This window comes from Thamnophis sirtalis, unplaced genomic scaffold (assembly GCF_051295495.1).
Source record: "Thamnophis sirtalis isolate CommonGarterSnake01/CBP01778 unplaced genomic scaffold, rThaSir2_p1.2 scaffold_1, whole genome shotgun sequence".
NCBI lineage: Eukaryota > Metazoa > Chordata > Lepidosauria > Squamata > Natricidae > Thamnophis > Thamnophis sirtalis.
The window spans coordinates 4,582,497-4,606,524 of NW_028261381.1; the positions used below are offsets into that span (position 1 = coordinate 4,582,497).

The window sequence follows — 24,028 nt, forward strand, 5'->3', positions numbered from 1 at the left end:
AAAGGAAAACTCGAAATATATCTAAACTGATTTACAGAGGGAAGGAGGTGTTTCAACAGGAAGAGATTCAAAAGGCTTTCTGGGAATTTTTTACAGAACTGTATAAAGGGGATAAAATTAATGGTTTAGACATAGACAAATATTTAGACAAAGAGAAAATACCTTCAGTTAGAGAAGAACACAGGCAAAAATTGAATCAACCAATAACCTCGGGGGAAATCCTGCAGGTAATTAAGCAATTAAAGTCAGGGAAAGCACCAGGTACAGATGGCTTGACAGCGGTTTACTATAAAAACTTACAGTTAGAAATGGTAGAACCTCTTAGAGAATTATTTAATATGATTCAAATCGAAGGTAAAGTTCCTCCATCTTGGAAGACAGCGTTTATATCTTTGATACCCAAAGAAGATCAAGATACTACTCAACCCAAAAATTATAGACCTATTTCATTACTGAATGTAGATTATAAAATTTTTACTAAAATATTAGCAAATAGGTTAATGTTGGTCATTCAACAATTGATACATACGGACCAAACAGGTTTTATACAAGGGAGACAGATGAAAAGTAATGTTAGATTAATTATTAATGCATTAGAATATTTGGGAAAGAACAACCAGATTCCAGCTGCGTTTATATTTTTGGATGCTGAGAAGGCCTTTGATCGAGTTAACTGGCAATTTCTGTTGAAGATACTGCAAAAAATGCAGATAGGAGATAACTTTTTACAGTCAATTAAAGCAATATACCAACAGCAAACAGCACAAATCATAGTCAATGGAAGTCTAACAGACTCTTTTCAAATTGGAAAAGGTACAAGACAGGGCTGTCCTTTGTCCCCATTATTGTTTATTATAACTTTGGAAGTATTGTTGAATAAAATACGGGGCTTGGATGGTTTAAAAGGGATCAAGATTAGGCAGCAAGAATATAGAGTCCGCGCTTTTGCGGATGATTTGGTCATAATATTGGAACAACCGCAGGAATCTAGTATGGTTTTAATGAATATGATTAATCAATATGGTCAAGTGTCGGGCTTTAAAATAAACTTAGGAAAAACCAAAATATTAGCTATAAATATGAATATTAAACAAAAGGAAGAATTAGGAGTGATGCTAGGATGTGAGGTAGTTAAAAAAGTCAAATATCTTGGAGTTAACATTTTAACTTCAAATGGGAAACTATATAAGCATAATTATGAACCACTTTGGCATAGTATACAGACAGAGATGAAAAAATGGGAGAAATTGCACCTATCTTTGCTGGGTAGGATAGCGGCAGTGAAAATGAACATTCTACCAAAATTTTTATTTCTCTTCCAAATGTTACCTATATTAAAAAAAGATGCGAACCTTTTAGAATGGCAGAAGGGTATCAACAAATTTGTGTGGGCAGGAAAGAAGCCGAGGGTAAAGATGAAAATAATGCAAGATGTACGTGAGAGAGGAGGATTGAAACTACCTAATTTAAAACTATATTATGATGCAGTGGCATTATCTGTAATTAGTGATTGGATTCACTTAACCAATGATAGAATATTGAACATTGAGGGACACGATCTGCTATTTGGTTGGCATGCTTACTTGTTATTCAACAAAAAATTGGATAAGAACTTTAAAAGTCATATTTTAAGAAATGCTTTATTGCGGGTCTGGAAGAAATACCAATATAAATTAAATGACAAGATACCCATGTGGGCAATTCCTAGACACGCAATTGAAAATATGAATACAGCACAAAAACAGGACAGAATTACCTACAGACAGCTTCTTACCTCGGAAAGGGGGGTATTACAATTAAAATCTTTAGAGGTATTAAAAGAGGAGAAGGTAGTTCAAACATGGTTCCAGTATGGGCAATTACAGGCTAGGTGGAAAATAGATCAAAAAATTGGTTTTATTCAAGTTGAGGATAATCTGTTTAAACAAATAAGAGATCAAAGCTTAATGCATATAAAGAGGATATATAATGTATTAATACAGATGGATTCGGAAACAGAATTAGTTAAAGATTGTATGATAAAATGGGCTCAAAATATTGAGGAACCAATAATGTTGGATACATGGGAAAGAATTTGGGTAAGAAATGTGAAATTTACACAAGCTCAAAATCTGAGAGAAAATTTTTACAAGATGTTCTATAGATGGCATTTAGATCCTAAAAAGTTGGCTTCTATGTATCCGAATGTACAGCCTAAATGTTGGAGGTGTGGTTCTCTCGATGCTACATATTATCATATATGGTGGACCTGCCAAAAGGTTAAGGCATTTTGGATAAAAATATGGTGGGTCATGCAAAATGTTTTTAAAAGAAGGATAAAGTTTAGTCCTCAGTTATTTTTACTAGGTATATGTACTGACTTTACAGTGGTAGAGACCAATTTGATTCTGCACCTGATAACTGCAGCAAGACTGTTGGTGGCGCAATATTGGAAGAAGGAAGACTTGCCTACAATCCAAGAATGGACATTGAAAGTAACAAACTTAGCTGAAATGGCTAAAATATCGGCATATCTCAAAGATCATTCAAATGAGAGATATAAACGAGACTGGAAAAAATGGATTGACTATATACAAAATAAATACGGGACTAAGAAATTCCAGTTAGCCTATGCTTAAGATCAGAAATGATTTAAACTGTTAAAAGTCAGTTCAGTAAGAAGAAGCTAAGGTCAATCTAGAATGTCATTAATTTCTTTATTTCTTTTTTCTCAATAGATTTTAGACTGTGTTAGTTAAAAATCCATACCGGGTACGGGTTCTGGGAAGTCGGGGGGGGGGGGGAAGGAGGAAGGGGGTGGGGGGGGGTGGAGGGAGGGAGGGGTACACACACAAAAAAAAAATTGTACTTCAATGTCTTAATGATTGACAAATGATGACATATTTGTGTTGTTTTTTTTAAAAGAAAATAAATAAACAAAAGGTTAAAAAAAAAAACAATCCTATGAAGTTTAGCATATTTTTTTTCTCACAATAAACCCATATTTCGAAAACAAAGAAGGTAAATTATTGACTCAAAAATTAGAATCCACGTGCTTGCTGTTGGCTCCCCCTACCCTACAATCTATCCTAATTCAGAACCCAATATATGCCATGTTAGAGAGCCGAGGTGGCGCAGTGGGTAGAGTGCAGTACTGCAGCCACTTCAGCTGACTGTTATCTGCAGTTCAGCGGTTCAAATCTCACCAGCTCAAGCTTGACTCAGCCTTCCATCCTTCCGAGCTGGGTAAAATGAGGACCTGGATTGTTGGGGGCGATATGCTGACTCTGTAAACTGCTTAGAGAGGGCTGAAAGCCCTATGAAGCGGTATATAAGTCTAACTGCTATTGCTATTGCCATCCCGGATCTAATCTATTGTGATATCTCAGCGCCCCAGAAGTCCCGGAAGCTTTTCTAGAGATCAAACTAAGAGTTGGTCATGTATTGTTTTATGTCACCTGGAACCGTGAGCTAAGAACCCCCATCCTGACTAAATGCCTTGGCAGGGGCTGATTTCTAATAGCAAGATCAGTTCTCTCAGTTCTCAATGAAAGTAGCTGAATGCTGTTAAATTGGGATCACAATTAGGAAACATTGTGTTTGATCTTGGCCTTATGGTCTTTCCGTGAGTCTTGTTTTATTGTTATTCTGGATTATTTGACTATAAAGTTATGACTCTCTCAAAGATTTCCCCATTCTGGGGGGAAACCTCTTCTAGTGAATTAAATTTCAGCAGCCTAATTTTCATTAGTATAAAGAACATAGATCTGGGAGATAGCTAAAAAACTCTTGACGTAGCCCATTTCATCATAACCCTCAGCCAAATCTGAAGATTGTACACACTACTTAGAAATAACTCTAATATAAAAAAACATTATTTTTAAGCAAAAATGGTAAGAAACACTGGTTGCTTCATTTTCACCCAATTCTCTGCTGAAACATGGGGAGTTAAACAGACAGATAGAAACATGATTATTTTTTCAAGGTAATAAAAAATCTAGTAGACAAGATCTTAGCTTGGGAAAATGAGCCCATATCTCTCATATGACTTCAATTCCTTTTTTTAAAAAAAAATATTGTTCTTATATCACAAATTCCATTTCTAAATTGAACAGTCTAAACTGAATGACTTCAGTTCCTGAACTATCATTGATTCAGTTCTGCTGGCATTCCAGTTGATTGCCTTTAGGATGGAGAATACCTTTCTGTAAAATTCTGCACTTCCCCTATAAAAACTAAAAGCTTTAAACGCAATGGAATAATTAAGGAGTCATGTTAGCACAATGAGGGAACAAGAGTTTGGATTTTAAATCAATGCTGCTAAATATGCTCTGGAGGCATTTGATCCATTTTTCAGGATCAAGAGAGCAATTTTAAAGCACAATGCATAATACATCTAGTGTTGATTACAGTTTTCTGAAGCCTCACTGTCCTGGCCATTTAAGGTGAGTTCATTGTAGTCTGCAATGATTTGTGAGGTTTCCCTGTGTGAATTCTTCACGCGGCACTCTTGTTTTTGTCAACCGAGAGCAAAAGAGGAAGTTCAATTCAAGGTGAACACATTTAAGAATTGAAAAACCTGGTGGCAGCTTCACAGTGTCTCTATCAGGTCCAGCCACTGTCTCTCCCCACTGCAGGAGGCAAAGTCGCAGAAGGCTGCATGCCCTCCCCGCCATGTCACCACCAGAGGGGGCTGCAAGCTCTCGTTGATGAAGCCACACAGCTACCCACACCAGGATGTCCCTTGGGTTACCCACAATTGAACAGAATTGAATAATGATAGAGAAAACTTTTGGGGCTGGTTTTAACCAGTCTTCCCTCAAAGCAATTTCTTTGTAGTGGGAGAAAGTCTGCCCCACATCCACGATACCAACATGAAACAAAAAAAAAACCCATCTGAATGTCCTATACCAGAGGTGGGTTCCTACCAGTTCGCACCTATTCGGTAGAACCGGTTCGTCAAATCTACCGAAGCGGTTAGAAGAGGTTCCACCAGTTGGACCTGGAAAGCAGGCCACACCTACAGAAGAGCTTCTGAAATCTTTTGAAACCCACCACTGGTCCTTGGATATGATTATTCCACACTATCATGCTCCTATTTATAAAACTCAGTGCCTCTGTGAAAGGCAAGGATGACTACTGCGTTTGTGGTGCAATCAGAACATTACGTGTGTCGAAGTTGTTTGAACGCAAACCAAAGACGCCTTTTAAAAAAACAAGTTTACATCCTATTCTTATGCCTGCCAGTGCTGTGTGTGAGGTGATTTAAGGTGGTTCTGACAAGTGTCGTCGGCATCTTCATATCCGGTCACATGTGCGGCAAGCCACTCCCATCCGGTCACATGGGCGGCAAGCCACTCCCACAAAGGAGGCCACACCCACAGAGTAGGTTCGAACAATTTTTGAAACCCACCACTGCTGGAGGGCTACGGGACTGGGGAAGAGAATACATGCATACAGATTTCAAACTGAAACCTGGACTTGAAAGATCCTGTTGGGAGGGAGCGGGTGAATGAAAAAGAAAGGCCTTCCGTGCAGTGATTCACATACTGATGAGGTTTCAGAGTCAAATTTTCCAAGCCAAGGCAGCATCAAAGAAATGAGAAGCAGCCATTACAGCAATAGCAATAGCAGTTAGACTTATATACCGCTTCCTAGGGCTTTCAGCCCTCTCTAAGCGGTTTACAGAGTCGGCATATCGCCCCCAACAACAATCCAGGTCCTCATTTCACCCACCTCGGAAGGATGGAAGGCTGAGTCAACCTTGAGCCGGTGAGATTTGAACCGCCGAACTGCAGATAACAGTCAGCTGAAGTGGCCTGCAGTACTGCACCCTAACCCCTGCGCCACCTCGGCTCTTATGACCAGCAACGTGACCAAGGGGAACTCTAGGGTGGGGATGGGGGGAAGCGTTCAGCTTCTGCAAGTTCAAGTCTTATTTTCAGATCAAAAAATGAACTTTGGCACAGGCGAAGCCATGGAGCTTTTCTTAATCTAATAGAACAGAAGAGCCCAACAGTCTGTTCTTTTTTTCCCAACAAGTTGCAGTTTCCCAACTCAACAAGCAGATACCTACCCCCCCGCCTCCTCCCAGCATGGATACTTGAAGAAGAGCAAGAGGGAAAAACAGCAGCTGCCCTCACTGCATGGAGAGTTAGAAACGGCAAGCTGACTTGGGTGATTACCATTATTTCCAAATAGTTTGGCACGCTTCTAATCAGTGCTTCTGCTTCCCTTTCCCCTTTCGCTCTCAGTTGGCGGCTGTGTCGATGCCGCTGAACAGCAGCAGGGCAGACGAAGGCTCAGCCTCCAGCCTTCATTTCAGGAAAAAAAAAAGTGCCCATAAATGCAAGTATTCAACATCCTGACTGTGCCTATCGCAACACACACTGGGCGTTGATAAAGGAAGGACGCCAATTTCGTTGGTGTTGGAAGTACTTCCCCAAATTGAAGTGCTTTTCCTCGAGCAGAAACAAAGCTGAAGGGAGGGGAAAAGACGCTTTAACTGGGCCAAGTTATTGCTTCCATGGTAAAGAAGGCAACAAGGCAAGGGGGGGGGCTGCTTCCTCATTTCCCTAATTAACAGTTCCTAACGGGACCATTGGGATGAATGGATGGGTCTCCATATAAATAATGGCAGTTCGACTTATATACCGCTTCCTAGGGCTTTCAGCCCTCTCTAAGCGGTTTATAGAGAGTCAGCATATCGCCCCCAACAACAATCCGGGTCCTCATTTCACCCACCTCGGAAGGATGGAAGGCTGAGTCAACCTTGAGCCGGTGAGGTTTGAACAGCCGAACTGCAGAACTGCAGTCAGCTGAAGTAGCCTGCAGTGCTGCATTTAACCACTGCGCCACCTCGGCTGAGAGCAAGAGAGGTTGATATGGGAAACGGGATTAGTGCATTTGGCTTCATTCTGTTTTGCTTTTCATTCTTCAGCCCGTGATTGTGATCGAGTAAATCTGAAGATAAGGAAGACAGGAAGGAAAGAATCCTGGTTTGATTTTTCACTAGTCATAGGGATTGGGAAGAAATATCTTCTGCAAAACACTCTTGAGCATATTCCCCCTTTTTAAACTATTTTTCCAGAATCATCTGGCTAGTGCTGCTGCTGGTATTAATTCATAATTCCTGAAGCAGTCACATGTATGACCCTGGCCAGCCATGGATCACGGGAAAGGACTATATCATCATAACATTACCAAGCTATGTTTTGATGTTTCCCCAGCCTCAATTTACCAGGGGACTGAAAATTACAGGGAGACGTTACTCCCTACAAAGAACATCACGACAAGACAGAGAATAACTAAATCAATAGCAATAGCAATAGCAGTTAGACTTATATACCACTTCATAGGGCTTTCAGCCCTCTCTAAGCGGTTTACAGAGTCAGCATATCGCCCCCACAGTCTGGGTCCTCATTTCACCCACCTCGGAAGGATGGAAGGCTGAGTCAACCTTGAGCCGGTGAGATTAGAACCGCTGAACTGCAGATAACAGTCAGCTGAAGTGGCCTGCAGCACTGCACCCTAACCACTGGGCCACCTGGCCTCTCTAACATGGCATATATTGGGTTCTGAATTAGGATAGATTGTAGGATGGGGGAGCCAAAAGTAAGCATGTGGATTCTAATTTTTGAGTCAATAATTTACCTTCTTTGGTAAATCCTTTATAGCAGCATAGAAAAGCTGAACAATTCTTGGCAGCAACTGGAGAGTCCCAAAAATTACACCATGGCCTCATTGATTATCACAGAAACAAAGAATTCTGGGTTGTCACATACCAACAGGCTCCACTAGGACATCACTGACAGATGATCATCTTTGAAGAGCTCTGGGAAGGAGGATTCATTCTTTAATATGGCAGGTTGTTCCACTTCAACATGTCTTCTTGACATGTAGCTTAAATTAGATTCTTTTCATTTTAACCCACTGGCTCTTGTCCTGCTATGTGGGCCAGAGAGTGAATGATTCCACTCCTTTTTCTTCAGGACCATCCTTCAAACCGCTATCACACGTTGTGGCTATATTCATCTTTTCTGTTAGTTAAATGTACCCAGATCCATTAACAGATCCTTTCAAACAGTGGGTTTCCAAACCTTTCATCAACTTGTCCTGAGACCAATGGGAAGCCAGTGCAGCTCACGGAGGATAGGTGTAACGTGGGTGTACCTAGGTGCACCCACAATCACTCGCGCGGCTGCATTCTGGACTAACTGAAGTCTTCGAACACTCTTCAGGGGCAGCCCCATTTTGCATGGATAATATATACATGACATCACTGGGAGTGATGATGTTTCAATGCACGAAGGCAAAGGGAAAGAAATAGCAGGCACTTTCAGGAAAAAGTGCCTTAAAATATGTTTTCAAAATTAATTGAAATCACAGAAGGCTTTTAAAGGCCTAACCACAACAAATTTATGATCATTTATTTGCGAAAGATTAAGCTGACTATGTTGGGACATTATGTAAATTACATAGAATTATATTACAGTCTTAATGCAGGACATCCCATTATTTATGTATAAGCAAAATTTCAACCAATTACATAATAAAACAGCAGCTGCTGTTAGGCAGTTGAACTGTTGCTTAAATTGTTCTGTGCAAGTGAGTCAGAGGTGGGTTCCTACCAGTTCGCACCTATTCGGTAGAACCGGTTCGTCAAATCTACCGAACCGGTTAGAAGAGGTTCCACCAGTGGACCCGGAAAGCAGGCCACACCTACAGAAGAGGCTCCAAACTTTTTTGAAACCCACCACTGGTCCTTGGATATGATTATTCTACACTATCATGCTCATGTTTATAAAACTCAGAGCCTCTGTGGAAGGTAAGGATGACTACTGCATTTGTGGTGCAATCAGAACATTGCGTGTGTTGAAGTTGTTTTAACGCAAACCAAAGATGCCTTTCAAAAAACAAGTTGACATCCTATTCTTATGCATGCCAGTGCTGTGTGTGAGGTAATTTAAGGTGGTTCTGACAAGTGTCGTCGGCATCTTCATATCCGGTCACATGGGCGGGAAGCCACTCCCATCCAGTCACATGGGTGGCAAGCCACTCCCACAAAGGAGGCCACACCCACAGAGTAGGTTCGAACAATTTTTGCAACCCACCACTGAAATGAGTGTTGTACTTTCCAAGATCAAAATCTACCACTGCAAGCCTGCTTCAGAAGTAGAGAGGCTCTATAAAATTTGGTGTGGATTTAATCCTCCCAATAAGAAGATTAAAGAGCCTTAGTGAAAGTCTGGCCGCTGATAAATTATACACTTTGACTGTACCTTTTGTTATCACAGCCGCTTCAATTCTCTTAAAGAATCTTTCAAAATAAACTTTGTAAGAAATTCTCAAATGACAGCAAAAATGCCCTATTTTCCAAATTTTTTCTCTACCGTTTCATGCACTCACTGCTCCCCCCGCCACCGTTTTTTCTTTGCATGCTGATTTACATTTAGGGTGTGCGTTTCCTTTTTCCAATGCTGGACTACGCCTCTCCCATGATTAATTATTTTAAAATGGCTAATGGGTTATTGCCTTGGCAGCAATGTCTCTCCCTGTCTCCCTCCCTCTGTCTCACACACACACACACATACACACAGACATTATGAGAAGAAGTGACATTGCAAGAATAATAAATTAGAGGATTGCCTCCCAGGATAAAGCGTTATAAATATATAAAATAGACGTGTGAATCTCCACATGAATACATTGCTGCAAATTCTATCATTCTAAGCATTTAAGCCAACTCTCCTGTAGGCCAAGCATATTATTTTCCCTTTAAACATGGAACGATTATAACTCAACCGCTATGGCGGTTCCTGGATTCTCAGGCAGAATGAATGCTTCATTTGGATCCTAAATTTTATCACATTAATCTTTATTTTTTTCTTAAGGAGCACCTGGACAGGGAGTTAGCAGAGTTAGCAGAAATGAAAGCAGAGTACACATCTGAACCTGTTGCTTTAACTCGCCAACATCTTATCTCAGCTGGAGGATTGAATGGGAGGGATAGTCATATTAATTTGACCAGGACCAATGCGCTCTACATGGGGCTGCCCTAGAAGAGTGTTCGAAGACTCCAATTAGTCCAGAATGCAGCCGCGTGAGCGATCGTGGGTGCACCAAGGTGCACCCACGTTACACCTATCCTCCGCGAGCTGCACTGGCTACCTATTAGTCTCCGAATCCGCTTCAAGGTGCTGGTCGCTACCTATAAAGCCCTACATGGCATCGGACCTGGGTACCTCAGAGACCGCCTCCTGCCGATTACCTCTCTCAGACCAATTAGATCGCACAGGTTAGGTCTCCTCCGGATTCCATCTGCCAGCCAATGTCGGCTGGCGACTCCCCGGGGGAGAGCCTTCTCTGGAACGAGCTCCCTGTTGAGATCCGGACCCTTACTACCCTCCCGGCCTTCCGCAAAGCCACCAAGTCCTGGCTGTTCCAGCAGGCTGCGGGGAGCTGAGAAGCATCTACCTCCACAGAAATTGTGAATGTTGGTTGTTTTTAATATGTTGTCTTTGTCTCGTTCCCCCCCTTTCCCTTGTCTTTTGTGAGCCGCCCGGAGTCCTCCGGGAGTGGGCGGCATACAAGACAAATAAATAAATAAATAAATAAATAAATAAATAAATAAATAAATAAATAAATAAATAAATAAATAAATAAATAAATAAATAAATAAACCTCTCCATATCATACAAATCTGCTGGATTAGGAGTCACAGCAGGAAAGTTTCCTGATATTCAATAGCAATAGCAATAGCAATAGCAATAGCAGTAGACTTATATACCGCTTCATAGGGCTTTCAGCCCTCTCTAAGCGGTTTACAGAGTCAGCATATCACCCCCACAGTCTGGGTCCTCATTTCACCCAACTCGGAAGGATGCAAGGCTGAGTCAACCCTGAGCCGGTGAGATTTGAACCGCTGAACTGCTGATCTAGCAGTAGCCTGCAGTGCTGCATTTAACCACTGCGCCACCTTGGCTCTATTCAAGCCAATGGAAATACACCACCTAGAGATATCATATTGACACACCTGGGAAAACCCGAATCTGAGCATTCTGGGTTTTCCCCACCCAAAAGAAAATCAAAGATTGATCTCCTGCACCCATAAGTTCATCACGAGGTCCAATCAATTCCAACGGAAGACAACCTCCAGTCTCTCCCATCCAGGTGCAGACTGAATGCCCTTGACTCCAGAGATGGGTTGCTCCCAGTTCGACCTGGATCGGGCAAACCGGTAGTAGCAGTGGTGGGAGGCTCCACCCACCCGCCCGGATGCTTCTGCGCCATGTGCAAAAGTGTCACACGAACTCACAGGCATGCGCACAAGCGCACCTAAACCAGTAGTAAAAATATTGGCAACCCATCACTGCTTGACTCCCAGAGAAAGGAATGTTGTTATGGCTAATCCTCCTCCACTCTGTGCAATCCCACCTCCGATTTTCCAAGACACTAAATGTGGCAGCCCCAAAGCTCCAATGGTAAAGATGTCTTCCAGGGCTGACACATTCAGCTGAGAATAGAAGACAACGATAATTTGAGATGAGCCAATAAACCAGAAGATGTAGCTGCAGGTAAAAATGAGTTTGTTTGTCCGATTGAACTGTCATTTAATGAGCTATATCAATTAGAAAGGTAATAATAAGTCATTACTCTGCCTCCAGAAGCCTCTAACACAGAACTGAGAAGAGCCGAGGTGGCGCAGTGGTTAGAGTGCAGTTCTGCAGGCCACTTGAGCTGAGTTCTGCAGTTCGGCGGTTCTAATCTCACCGGCTCAAGGTTGACTCAGCCTTCCATCCTATCGAGGTGGGGGAAATGAGGACTTAGACTGTGGGGGCGATAGGCTGACTCTGTAAACCGCTTAGAGAGGGCTGAAAGCCCTATGAAGCGGTATATAAGTCTAACTGCTATTGCTATTGCTAACTGCCACATACAGTTGCTCCCACTGTATACTGCAGCACATCTGGCCTTCACATAGTTGACAATTTGCAAAGGTCTCAGTGACACTTTCCTTTCTGGGAAAAATAAAAGTAACTAACTAGTCCACCAAGAGACTTGGGGAGCGGGGAGTTCAGAAAACAGGCATGATGATCTTATCCCCAAGGAGTGTGGATATAGCAACACTTCTCCCCCACTTCTTCCAACTTAAAAAAAAATACTCGAAGGAGAAACACTATTTTCTAATTCACAAGAAGCTGCAATATGGGATAGAGATGGTTTTGCTCCAAACTAGCAAAATAGACATAACCAGGTAGACAGCAAAAAGACAACACAGTTCTAAATCTTTGCAGCTATACTTAGAACAAGCCATGATGAAATATAATGTCTGAATTAAGCTTGTTATTTCTTTCATGCAGTGTGATCCCTAGCTGTTTTCATTCAAGGTGGTGACAGATATCCTTGTAAGCTGCTCCAAGTGCTAGAAAAAACAAGGACTATAAAAACTATCAATATTAAAAAAAAAAAATTAAAAGGCATTGAGAGGGCCAACGAAACCAATCTTGGATAGCCACCAAGACGTTAAAAACAATTTCATTCCAAAATGAACTGAACAGTTTAAACGTCTGTCAACAAGGATCTACGCAAGCAATTTCAAGCTATGTCAGTTATATGAATTTACACTATTTTTTTCTTAGGGATAAACTCAATTTCTCTGTTCTTATTTTTCCAGTTTCTTCTTTTAAATGTGAAACTTAACAAAGATTAGGCACATTTCCCCTTCTTATGTGTGTTTCACAAGAAATTCCCTTAACCAGAAAGCATTTGGTGCACAGTTGAGTGCATTTTCATTAAAGATATATGAATGTCAAAGAATAATTACGTTTTAACACAATTAAAATAGCACAGAAGCATCAATTAACTAGGTTTACATTTAAAATATGAACCCAGCATTTCTCCCCACCCGCAGGGGGAATTATTTATTATTTTGGAAAAAATCAAACTGCTGTATCCTCAACCAGCTCTTCAACTCAAATTTATCCACCCCTCCGAAATAAGGAAGACTTAAAACCACATGAAAAGACTGCAGGATCAGATCTAGACGTTCAAGAAAAGCAAAATATTTTAAGACAGCCTCTAGGCCACAGAGATTCAAACAGAGCTATAAAACCCAAGGGGCTACCTCATTAATTCATGCTTTTAATGGTGCTCACTCAAGCGGTTAATTATTTCTTACTAGCTGCTAATTGTTTTTCTTGGACATCGAGCTCCCTGGCTTTGCAATGCACCAAGTGCTGTAGAATCTGTCTGATTTTTGAAGGCAGGGAGCAAACACTTCTCTACTCACGAAGAATGTAGAGCACACGAATAACCAAACCCGTGTGACAAGCTGCCAAAAAAGTCCACAGTTCCTTTTGCTAACCAGATGGGAGAGGAAATGTTGAGAAAGCTGCTTTTTTTTTTGTCCACTGCAAGAAAAGTGGTACTTGCCATCAATATTTTTTTTTAAAGATTTCTCCTAGCCAATTACTGGAAATCCAATTGTAACCTTGTTGAGTTAAAAAAAAAAAACATGCTATGTCATGCTACGAAAAATAATCCCTTTTTTTCTTTAGTCTTTTTATCGCCTAAGTATCCACCAATGGGAATTAGCTGTACAGATAATCCTCAACTTAAAGAATAGCAATAGCAATAGAAGTTAGACATATACCGCTTCATAGGGCTTTCAGTCCTCTCTAAGCGGTTTACAGAGTCAGCATATCGCCCCCAACAACAATCCGGGTCCTCATTTTACCCACCTCGGAAGGATGGAAGGCTGAGTCAACCCTGAGCCGGTGAGATTTGAACAGCTGAACTGCAGAACTGCAGTCAGCTGAAGTAGCCTGCAGTGCTGCATTTAACCACTGCGCCACCTCGGCTCTGAAGTTCATTTAGCGACTATTCAAAGTTACAATGGCATTGAAAAAAAGTAACTTTTGGCAATTTTCCACATTTATGGCAGCATCATGTGGACAAATTTCAGATGCTTGGCCACTGACTCACGCTTATGACGGTTGCAGTGCCCCAGGTCATGTGATCACCTTTTGCCACCTTTTGACAAGCAAAGTAAATGGGGAAGCCAGATTCGCTTAATAACCAAGACATTAATTTAACAACTGCAGTGATTCACTTAACAACTGTTACAAGATAGGTCAGCAAAACTCTCTTCACAAGTGTCTCACTTAGCAACAGAAATGTCGGGCTTGACTGTGGTCAGAAATTGAGGACTCCCTGTACTGGAACAACAGAACCAATTATGCTAAATCCTATCAAACATGTAAATTACAGGACTTGCTCATGGCAGAACCAATTATGTTAAATCCTGTTAAAAGCTACATTTTCCAAGCTTCAATTTCTGTGCTTTATTGTCTTATGGTTTGAATGTCAGAACACCTTGCAATTTTCAAAACTAATCTCCAAATTGCCTTTCCTTGTGATTTGTGATACTCCCTGCTAGCTTCCCACAAACAAAGTCACTGGGGAAGCTGGCAGGAATTCAGAAGTCACCTCTGCTCCCAGTGCTTTTTGCCCATCTGGGATCAGAGGTGGGTTGTTGCCAGTTTGGCTTAGTTCGGCCGAACCAGCAGTGGAATTCAAGCCTGGGTGGCATAACTGGCAGAGATCCATGTCTGACACACCCCAGAACCAGTTCTCCGATGTCTTCTGCCGTTGCCATCATGGTGTGCACCAGTGGTAGGTTTCAATTTTTTTTGGAACCTACTCTGTGGGTGTGGTCTGCTTTCATGGGAGTGGCTTGCCGGTCATGTGACTGGGTGTGAGTGGCTTGCAATCCATGTGACCGGGTGGGAGTGACTTGCTGGTCATGTGACCGGGTGGGAGTGGCTTGCTGGCCATGTGACTGGGTGGGAGTGGCCAAGACGATGTCACTGAATTCTTTAGTTACTTCCGGAAGATAAATAGAAAGCCACACAAGGGCTCGGAAAGGAAGGAATGAAGGAAGGACCATGGAGACAGAAAGCAGCCAGCATTTATTGGGGAGAGTGGGGGGTTCAAACCTCTCACCGGATCAGTAAATTTCACCAACCGGTTCTCCCGAGCCGGTGCGAACTGGCAGAAACCCACTACTGGTGTGCACAGAGCAATTTTTAGTCAAATGCACATGTGCAAGCAATGCATAGCGAACCGGTTATTAACCGGTTCAGGAACCCACCTCTGCCTGGGATCATTCTGTTTCTCTGCTTGGGTAACAGAATAGCTCTTGAAACGCTGGCCTAACAGGGCATGTCTAGATTGTCTAATGAGCCGAGGTGGCGCAGTGGGTAGGGTGCAGTACTGCAGCCACTTCAGCTGACTGCTATCTGCAGTTCAGTGGTTCAAATCTCACCGTCTCAGGGTTGACTCAGCCTTCCATCCTTCCGAGGTGGGTGAAATGAGGACCCAGACTGTGGGGGCGATATGCTGACTCTGTAAACCGCTTAGAGAGGGCTGAAAGCCCTATGAAGCGGTATATAAGTCTAACTGCTATTGCTAACTGCTATTGCTAGTATGATTCTAAATATGTCACCAATAGATTTGGTCCTACGTAAAAAAAAACCACACAGCCTCCCAACCAAACCACGAAGCTGTTTCTGCTGGAACTCTTATTCCTGCATCTTTTTGAAAAGGAGTAGCTTTTTCTTTTCTACCTCTGATGGATGACCAAATATAAGGAACCTGAAAATACTAGCATTGTATATCTGTTTAGGCAGTTACTAAATGCTCAGTAAGACAGAAAAAAAAAAACCTTGAGTCCCATGGCCATGTCAGACCCCAGAATATGATTCACACATTCCCCCATCTCCCTGATTCTGTGCTTATTTGCAATGTAGCAGAGAATAGAAAGAAGAGCTCTAATCGGTGCTCATGAATGCAGTGTAAGATATCCTAATGGCTTATCAGAAATTTTTGCTTAATAGCTACATTCCAAGTGTGATATATTACTTGCAACTTTGCCGAATGGCACCATCAATTTCAACTTCAGAGTGTCAACCTCCCATTCATCCACACTATCTAAATTCCTCCAATCACAGTATCCGTTTTTTATAAAGATACTACACTAATCCTACAGTGGGAGTAAAGAGAGGCCAAGAATCAGGAGGAACAGACTGGATTTCTTTCCCTAAAGTCAAGGACAGGGGCAGTAGGAGACAAAAAAAATAAAAAGAACCTCTTACTTGCAATCGTGTTTCTCAATTTCAAAGTGAGGGTTAAAGTTGAGCGTGATCTTCTGGTTGGGTTCCGGGGCGTAAATGATCCACTCACAGTTCTGATGGGAAGGGTAGTCTTGTGGATACCCGGGTGAAGTGATGTAGCCAGCATCTTTGGAATTCAAGCGGCCCCCGCATGGCTGAGCTACAAACAAACAGAGAAAAATATTCAAGATCTAAAATAAAGGCAGCAAGCGACATTGTTGATAATCTCAAAACACTTTGATATATTTATCTGGTAAATGATGATTGAATTATGTTGTTATGGTTTTGTGCTTTCTATTTGTTTTACTAAAGCCGAATAAGTGTGGATATTTAGACTTAGTGTGCATAATAATACCAACCCGGGGGTGGGTTCCTACCAGTTCGCACCTATTCGGTAGAACCGGTTCGTCAAATCTACCGAACCGGTTAGAAGAGGTTCCACCAGTGGACCCGGAAAGCAGGCCACACCTACAGAAGAGGTTCCAAAAAATTTTGGAACCCACCACTGGTCCTTGGATATGATTATTCTACACTATCATGCTCCTATTTATAAAACTCAGTGCCTCTGTGAAAGGTAAGGATGACTCCTGCGTTTGTGGTGCAATCAGAACATTGCGTGTGTTGAAGTTGTTTTAACGCAAACCAAAGATGCCTTTTAAAAAACAAGTTTACATCGTATTCTTATGCATGCATATTAAGAGCCAAGGTGGCGCAGTGGTTAAATGCAGCACTGCAGGCTACTGCTAGATCAGCAGGTCAGCGGTTCAAATCTCACCGGCTCAGGGTTGACTCAGCCTTCCATCCTTCCGAGGTGGGTAAAATGAGGACCCAGATTGTTGGGGGCAATATGCTGACTCTCTGTAAACCGCTTAGAGAGGCCTGAAAGGCCTATGAAGCGGTATATAAGTCTACTGCTATTGCTATTGCTATAGTGCTGTGTGTGAGGTCATTTAAGGTGGTTCTGACAAGTGTCGTCGGCATCTTCATATCCGATCACATGGGCGGCAAGCCACTCCCATCCGGTCACATGGGCGGCAAGCCACTCCCACAAAGGAGGCCACACCCACAGAGTAGGTTCGAACAATTTTTGAAACCCACCACTATACCAACCTCAAATAGCAATACATTCACATCTTAAACAGTCCAGGAAAACAGAGCAGCTATAAATGGGTACAAAAATCTACAAAATTTATTTCCCCCCCCCCCAAACATTTAAAGCAGAAATCAGATTATCTGGAAATAAAGGAAAGTGCCTCCAATTCCTTCCTTTCTTCCATAGTTAGTCTAACAGGAATCCCAGGGATTATTAGATTCCAATTTAATAATCCTGCCTTTCGGTCGGGGAGGAAAATTACATAATTTGAAACTGAGATGACTATAGTCCAAAAGATTATCATACTTTCAATGTACAATGCAAAAATTAACTGTGATCGTCTTTTCCTTCCTTCTCCCTGGTAAATACCTTTTTCTCAGCAATAGTTCCTCTATTTATGAGTTATGCAATTCAACACAACGGGATAAACCTCACACAATAGTGATCACTATGCTTCACTGCTTGGCTGTCATTCATCTTGAGAAAGTCTTCGTAGACACAGAATGGTTCTTAGCAGAGAACAGCCAACTTATCTCCCTCCCTTCGTAATTATCATGTCAAATAGGAGTGAGGAAAGGCATTTCAGGGGATACCTGGCAAGATTCAACAAGATCACACACCTTGGCTTTTTGAATGTGCTCAGAGTTTAAAACCTGTCTTGAAATTCACCCAATAGAAAATAGTTATTCCTTTTGTGGGAGTCTTTTTTAAAGCAATGGTATTTATTTTATTTACGACATGTTTGACCCCACCTTTCCTGTCCAGGAAATTTTTCATGGTCTCTTTCAACTATTCTTAATATAGCTGAAACCAAAAAGAGAATAAAATCTGGCTCAAAATCATACAACAGGGGGATTCTGTCAAGAAGAAATTCCAACCAATCTTCTCCAGTCTACTTTAACATTTTCATGTAACAGTAGCATTCTAATGCAAGTAGACTATGGCCACCAACTCTGATCTGAAGGTTTTTTTTTTCAATCTAGGAGCAGCAGAAGCACCAAGGTCCTTTCTTAGCAATAAATCACCTGTAGTCTAAAAGTAGATGATCTGCCTAAGTGTTGACTCTCCAACCTAAAGTGAGGGAAAAGCAAAAAATTACTAAGCCATATTCTACCTTTTCCTAAGCCATCTTTGGCCTTTTACAAGGTAGTTAGATAGCCGTAGGGTATCCTGAGCATGCTCTTTTACAAGATAGTACCCTAGAAAAGTATGCACCAGTGGTGGGATTCAGCCGGTTCGCACCTATCCAGGAGAACTGGTTGTTAACGTTCTAAGCGGTTTGGAGAACCGGTTGTTGGAAGAAATCTCCTTTTGTTTTTTTCCACTTTACAGGGCTAATCCCGTAAGGAAGGCAGGAAGGAAACATTCTGGTGTTGTTTCTAGCCTAATCTTTATTGCCCTGCTTACAGAAACTGCCTCTCCAGTTAATCCTTATTACCATTGTAACAACTAAGGTGAATTGCCCATCGACTTGAGTGACGTTGACTTGGCCACACCCACATGATCACATGACCACTGAGCCCCGCCTACCCAGATGGTCATTAGGGCAGAGAACCGGTTGGTAAATTATTTGAATCCCACCCCTGGTATGCACCCTGTCCAACAACAATGCCTGGCATCCATGAAGAGCCAAGGTGGCGCAGTGGTTAAATGCAGAACTGTAGGCTACTGCTAGATCAGCAGGTCAGCGGTTCAAATCTCACCGGCTCAGGGTTGACTCAGCCTTCCATCCTTCCGAGGTGGGTAAAATGAGGACCCAGATTGTTGGGGGCAATATGCTGACTCTCTGTAAACCGCTTAGAGAGGCCTGAAAGGCCTATGAAGCGGTATATAAGTCTACTGCTATTGCTATTGCTATTGCTATCCAGAAAGGTCTGTGTGTCACACGTTAGGCCCACACATATAGTCTCTGACATAGCAAGGAATAGCTTTCAGATTACATCTTAGCATTTCTTCTTTCCATTCCAACCGCAAAACTGCACGTCCACACCCCACTTCGTGTCCCTTCTGCGTGTCTTTCTTTCCTGGCTCTGCCTTCATCTCCTCCCTGTTCTCCTTCAAGATTTCATGGCAAGCTAAGCCGTTGGAATTAAAGACTGCAATAATCAGCAGTGGTGGTTTTTGTGGTGCAGGCCCACAAATAGCCTGGTAACAATTATATATCTTGAGCGAGGAAGCACTTTCAACCCTTAGTTACATAACGATGGACCCAGGAGGGTGATTTAATCTTCAAGAAAACATTTCATCTTACAAAGGCCACAAATCTGATTTATTATTTCATTACGGGCTTAGGGGGGGAGAAATCTGCATCATACACACAACTAAATGCATACTAAAAGAATCTCCACAATGCCATTCTAATATGGATGTACAGCACACTGTTTTTATTTTTACTGTGTCCATCAAAAGGGACAAAACCGCACAGCGGTTCATTGCTACCGCCAGATGATGTCCCACTCAGGGCAGCCTAAGGGGACTGTCCCTCTCTGCACGCCTCAAGCAATTTCCCAGAAGGAACGAAGAAATAATGAAAGAAGGAAAGAAGTGCAGACACCCAGGAATTAAATGAAATAGCTCTCCCTTTGAATTACAGCTTTGGTTCAGCGATGACCACAGCTGGAAACAGGTAACAAAACAAATACTTTTGAGCGGTGTGATTGTACACGTATTGTTTCTAGCACCTACACATGTATTTGGAAATATCCAATGACTGTAGAACATTTTAATGTGAGGAAAATATCCTGGACAGGATGGCCATGTCTTGAGAATTTCTAAACAATATGTCCCTTGACCCGCAATTAGGATTAGCCAAGCCATGCAAGCAACTTTAGTTTTTCCTTCTGCATCCAATTTAGTCCGTGACCTGACAAATGCGCGGACGACAAAACCACGGCAAGAAAACCACGATGTCATAAAAGCTCCCACAACAAAGTGCCGACAAAACCGTGCTCACAAAAGCGCAATTTAAATTAAGGTAAGGGTTAGGGTTAGGGTTAGGGTTAGGGTTAGGGTTAGGGTTAGGGTTAGGGTTAGGGTTAGGGTTAGGGTTAGGGTTAGGGTTAGGGTTAGGTTCAGGGTTAGGGTTAGGGTTAGGGTTAGGGTTAGGGTTAGGGTTAGGGTTAGGGTTAGGGTTAGGGTTAAGTTCAGGGTTAGGGTTAGGGTTAGGTTCAGGGTTAGGTTTAGGGTTAGGGTTAGGGTTATTAGGTTGTTATTAGTTGTTTGTTGAAGGCGCGCTTTTGTTGGCGCACTGTTGTCGGCGCGCTTCTTCATGCATTCGTCAGCGCGATTTCGACCTCATGGTTTTCTCGCCGTGGTTTTGTCGGCGCGCTTTTGTCGTGTGCGCATTTGTCGGTGAACCAATCTAGTCTACCTATTTTTCTAACTTGCTTCACAGAACAAAACTTTAGTGATCAGGATCCAAAGCCGCGCGAGTTCTCTGCACTCAAGTTAATAGCAGCCGGCATTTGGCAAGAGGGTTTCTACCGGTGCATTGCTAACAGCTGCTAATTTAACTGGGATAGTCAAAGACTACCTGGATAATTCTGCCTGATTTACCACGCTCCTTCATGTTGGGAGTGGGACTCTAGGGGTATTCAGCCTAAATGGCATGAGGAGGGGCACACAAACAATATTAAAAGGAGGTCTTTGGTACTGGAAAAAACCTCGAGGCAAACAGGAGGCCTTTCATTATAAAGAAATCTCCCGAACGCAGGCTCTGTCCCCCGTCTCCCCCTTCTTCTAGCCTCCGGGGATGCTTTTATTCTACAGACACATGACACAGAGGAGTAAGAAAACTCTTTTAAATCGAGGAACACCCAAAAAAAAAAAAAGCTACTGCTGTATTCCCCACACTCCACCCCGTGAATGTTACCCAGTCAAAATAATAACTCTTGCTTATACAGACTTCTGATTACTGAAAGGCACTGGGATGACCTCATGGTCCTTCAGATAAATTGGGGGAGAAAAAGACAGGGGAAATGTTGCCTCAGCTGCATAGACACATAAGCAAAAGGCTGAAATTAGAAACTACTACAAACACTATATAAAATTATACCGTGCCTGTGTAGTTTTCCATTGGTGGAAAATGTTAATGTTTAGGATTTCAGGAGACCACAGGAAAAAAGAAGAGAGGGAAGAGAGTAAAATGGGTTTCAGAGATTTTGCTTCTTTACTGTCAGTTCATGCTTGAATGTCACCATCTGCATGAAACAGCACGGCCTTGTGAATTATATATTACTCCTCAGCAACTAACTCTGGGTTTTAAGGACAGGGGCCTTTTTCCCAAGAGGCATGCATTTCCTCCTCTCTCCCACTCTGGTTGAATGATTGCCACTGAAGGTCCAACACACAGGAGGCCGAGCAAAGGACTTGCTCGCCACAAACTGTTTTGTATGCTTGCCTTTTTCAATTTGTCAAGCCTCCGAATCGAGTTAAGAGTTCAGAACGTGATAACCGAAGCTGCATTAAATCACCTAAGGAAATCAGGCCACGGTCTGTAATGGGTGTGCTCAATCCTACATTTGGTGCCAATACACAGGAGGTGTCTGGTGCTCTCCAGCAGGGATAAACAATAACACCATTTCTACCATGCTGGTTGTATTAGCAGAGATAATGAGCTTCTCACAAATAATCCCATTTCTGCCCAAGAGTTATCCAATCTTCCCGGGGTTCCAAAGAAGCAAGCTGCATTTTCTGTTACCACTCCACACTGTCCAGTGAGTATAACAAGGAGGTCACTCTTTTTGCAAAAAGTGGGGGGGAGAATCCTGGCTTCCCTTCTCCAGTTTCCTCCAGTTTAGCTCCTCCAACCCTGTTGGTAGCATCCAGAGCACCGAGGGACATTGAAAGAAGGCAAACATGGGCACCAAACTCCTCCACTTGATCTCATTTTTTTAAAAAAAAAAACCTTCTCCTGTAAAGCTATTCTCTGCAAGAATGGTTTGTCCAATGGTGGGTTTCAAAAAAAATTTGGAACCTACTCTGTGGGTGTGGCCTCCTTTGTGGGAGTGGCTTGCCGGCCATGTGACCTGGTGGGAGTGGCTTGCCGGCCGTGTGTTTTCTTTCTTTCTTTCTTTCTTTCTTTCTTTCTTTCTTTCTTTCTTTCTTTCTTTCTCTCTCTCTCTCCCTCTCTCTCTCTCTCTTTCCTTCCTTTTGTCTCTCTGCCCCTTTTTCCTTTTTTCTTTCATCTCTCTCACTTTTTCTTTCTTTCTTTCTTTTTTTATTTCTTTCTTTCTTCCTTTCTTTCTCTCTCTGTGTGAGTGTGTGTGTGTGTGTGTGTTTGTGTGTGTGTGTGTGTTTGTGTGTGTGTGTCAGAGGTGGGTTTCAAAAAAATTTGGAACCTCTTCTGTAGGTGTGGCCTGCTTTCCGGGTCCACTTATGGAACCTCTTCTAACGGTTCGGTAGATTTGACGAAACGGTTCTACCGAATAGGTGCGAACTGGTAGGAACCCACCTCTGGGTTTGTCCCTTCCCGAGGATAGGACTAGTAAAACAGGAAGAGGACTAGTGGCAACAGGAAATGACTGCAGGGTCTGTCTATCTCCTATACAAGCAACCTGCCACCTCCTGTTCCACAAAGGACCATTTTCCCTCTTTCACAAAATCGACCTTCCCTCTAAGGGTGCTGGAGGAGACTCACAACATCAAATTTCTTGTATTATCTGAGCTAAATATATAACATTTTAATATAAACCTTTTAATCATCGGTCAAGACCCAGAACCAACATTCTCAAAATTTGCCATCAAAGTCCCCCCACCACTTTTATTTTTCACTCTTAGATTGCAAATCTTCTGTGAAGACAAGAGTCTTACTCACCCCTGGCAGACTCTCTTAAAGTCCCCTGGAACCGTAGAATGTATTTTATCAGAACAAATGCTATGCTGAGCTGGCAGTTAGCTATATGCGGTAGCTCTGCGGGTTTTAAGTTTTAATTTGCTAGGTAATCACACTTTGGAGCCGGAAGTCTTTCGCCTTTTCATAGGTTGCATCCAAATCCCATCTGTGAACAGCATCTTCTAGCATAGGAAGCTAGTTTTTTAGTTTTTTAGTTTTCACTTTCTTGAAAATCTTCCTGGCGTAATATTTTTTTTAACTCATTTTTTACATCAGAGAATACAAGTTCAACTAAAACACACTGTTCGTATTTCAAAATGTTGCCTATTTTCTAATTTTGCATACCCTTATTTTGTGAGGTGACATACCCTACTTTTGGTGGGGGTGGGGGTGGTAGAGGGGGGGGAGGAGGAGGAGGAGGAGGAGGAGGAGGAGAAGGAGGAGGAGGAGGAGGAGGAGGAGGAGGAGGAGGAGGAGGAACAACTACTTTATACAGAACCCTGTATAACAATATTTTGCAAGCAAAGCCCTGGTTAACAAATTGGCAGAACATTCTTGGCGTGTGTGTATTCCTGCACATGCTCACATACACCCACATATGTGAACTGCTTTGTTCTGAAACATGCTGATTGTTTCAATACGTTTCCTTCTACAAACCTCATCCAAATAATTCTATGTGACTTTCCACTTTGCAGGGAAAAACGGTATCCAGGAGAAAAAAAAATCACAAGAAAGAATTTAAGAAGTAAGGATATATAAAAACATCTGGTTTTGTTCCGTGGAGAGAATTTTGTCAACACAAAAACATTTATATAAACCCTCAGCTCTTTCTAAAATCTCTTCCCTTTTCAGGGAATCCAGGAACATGTATGTATGCCATGTAGATTTTATGCATGCGAACTACAGAGTTATTTTTTCAGTTAACTTGATAGATGCACATGTCTACAGATG

The 24,028-nt window shown here is 42.2% G+C and overlaps 1 protein-coding gene across 1 annotated transcript in view; it reads right to left on the minus strand.

Moving 5' to 3' along the window:
- The window catches only part of NRP2 (neuropilin 2), a 226,014-nt gene that overhangs the window by 161,218 nt on the left and 40,768 nt on the right, over window positions 1–24,028 (minus strand). Inside the window, 1 exon segment of the mRNA XM_087706899.1 lies at window positions 16,134–16,311. Coding sequence (XP_087563025.1) covers window positions 16,134–16,311 — 178 coding nt within the window.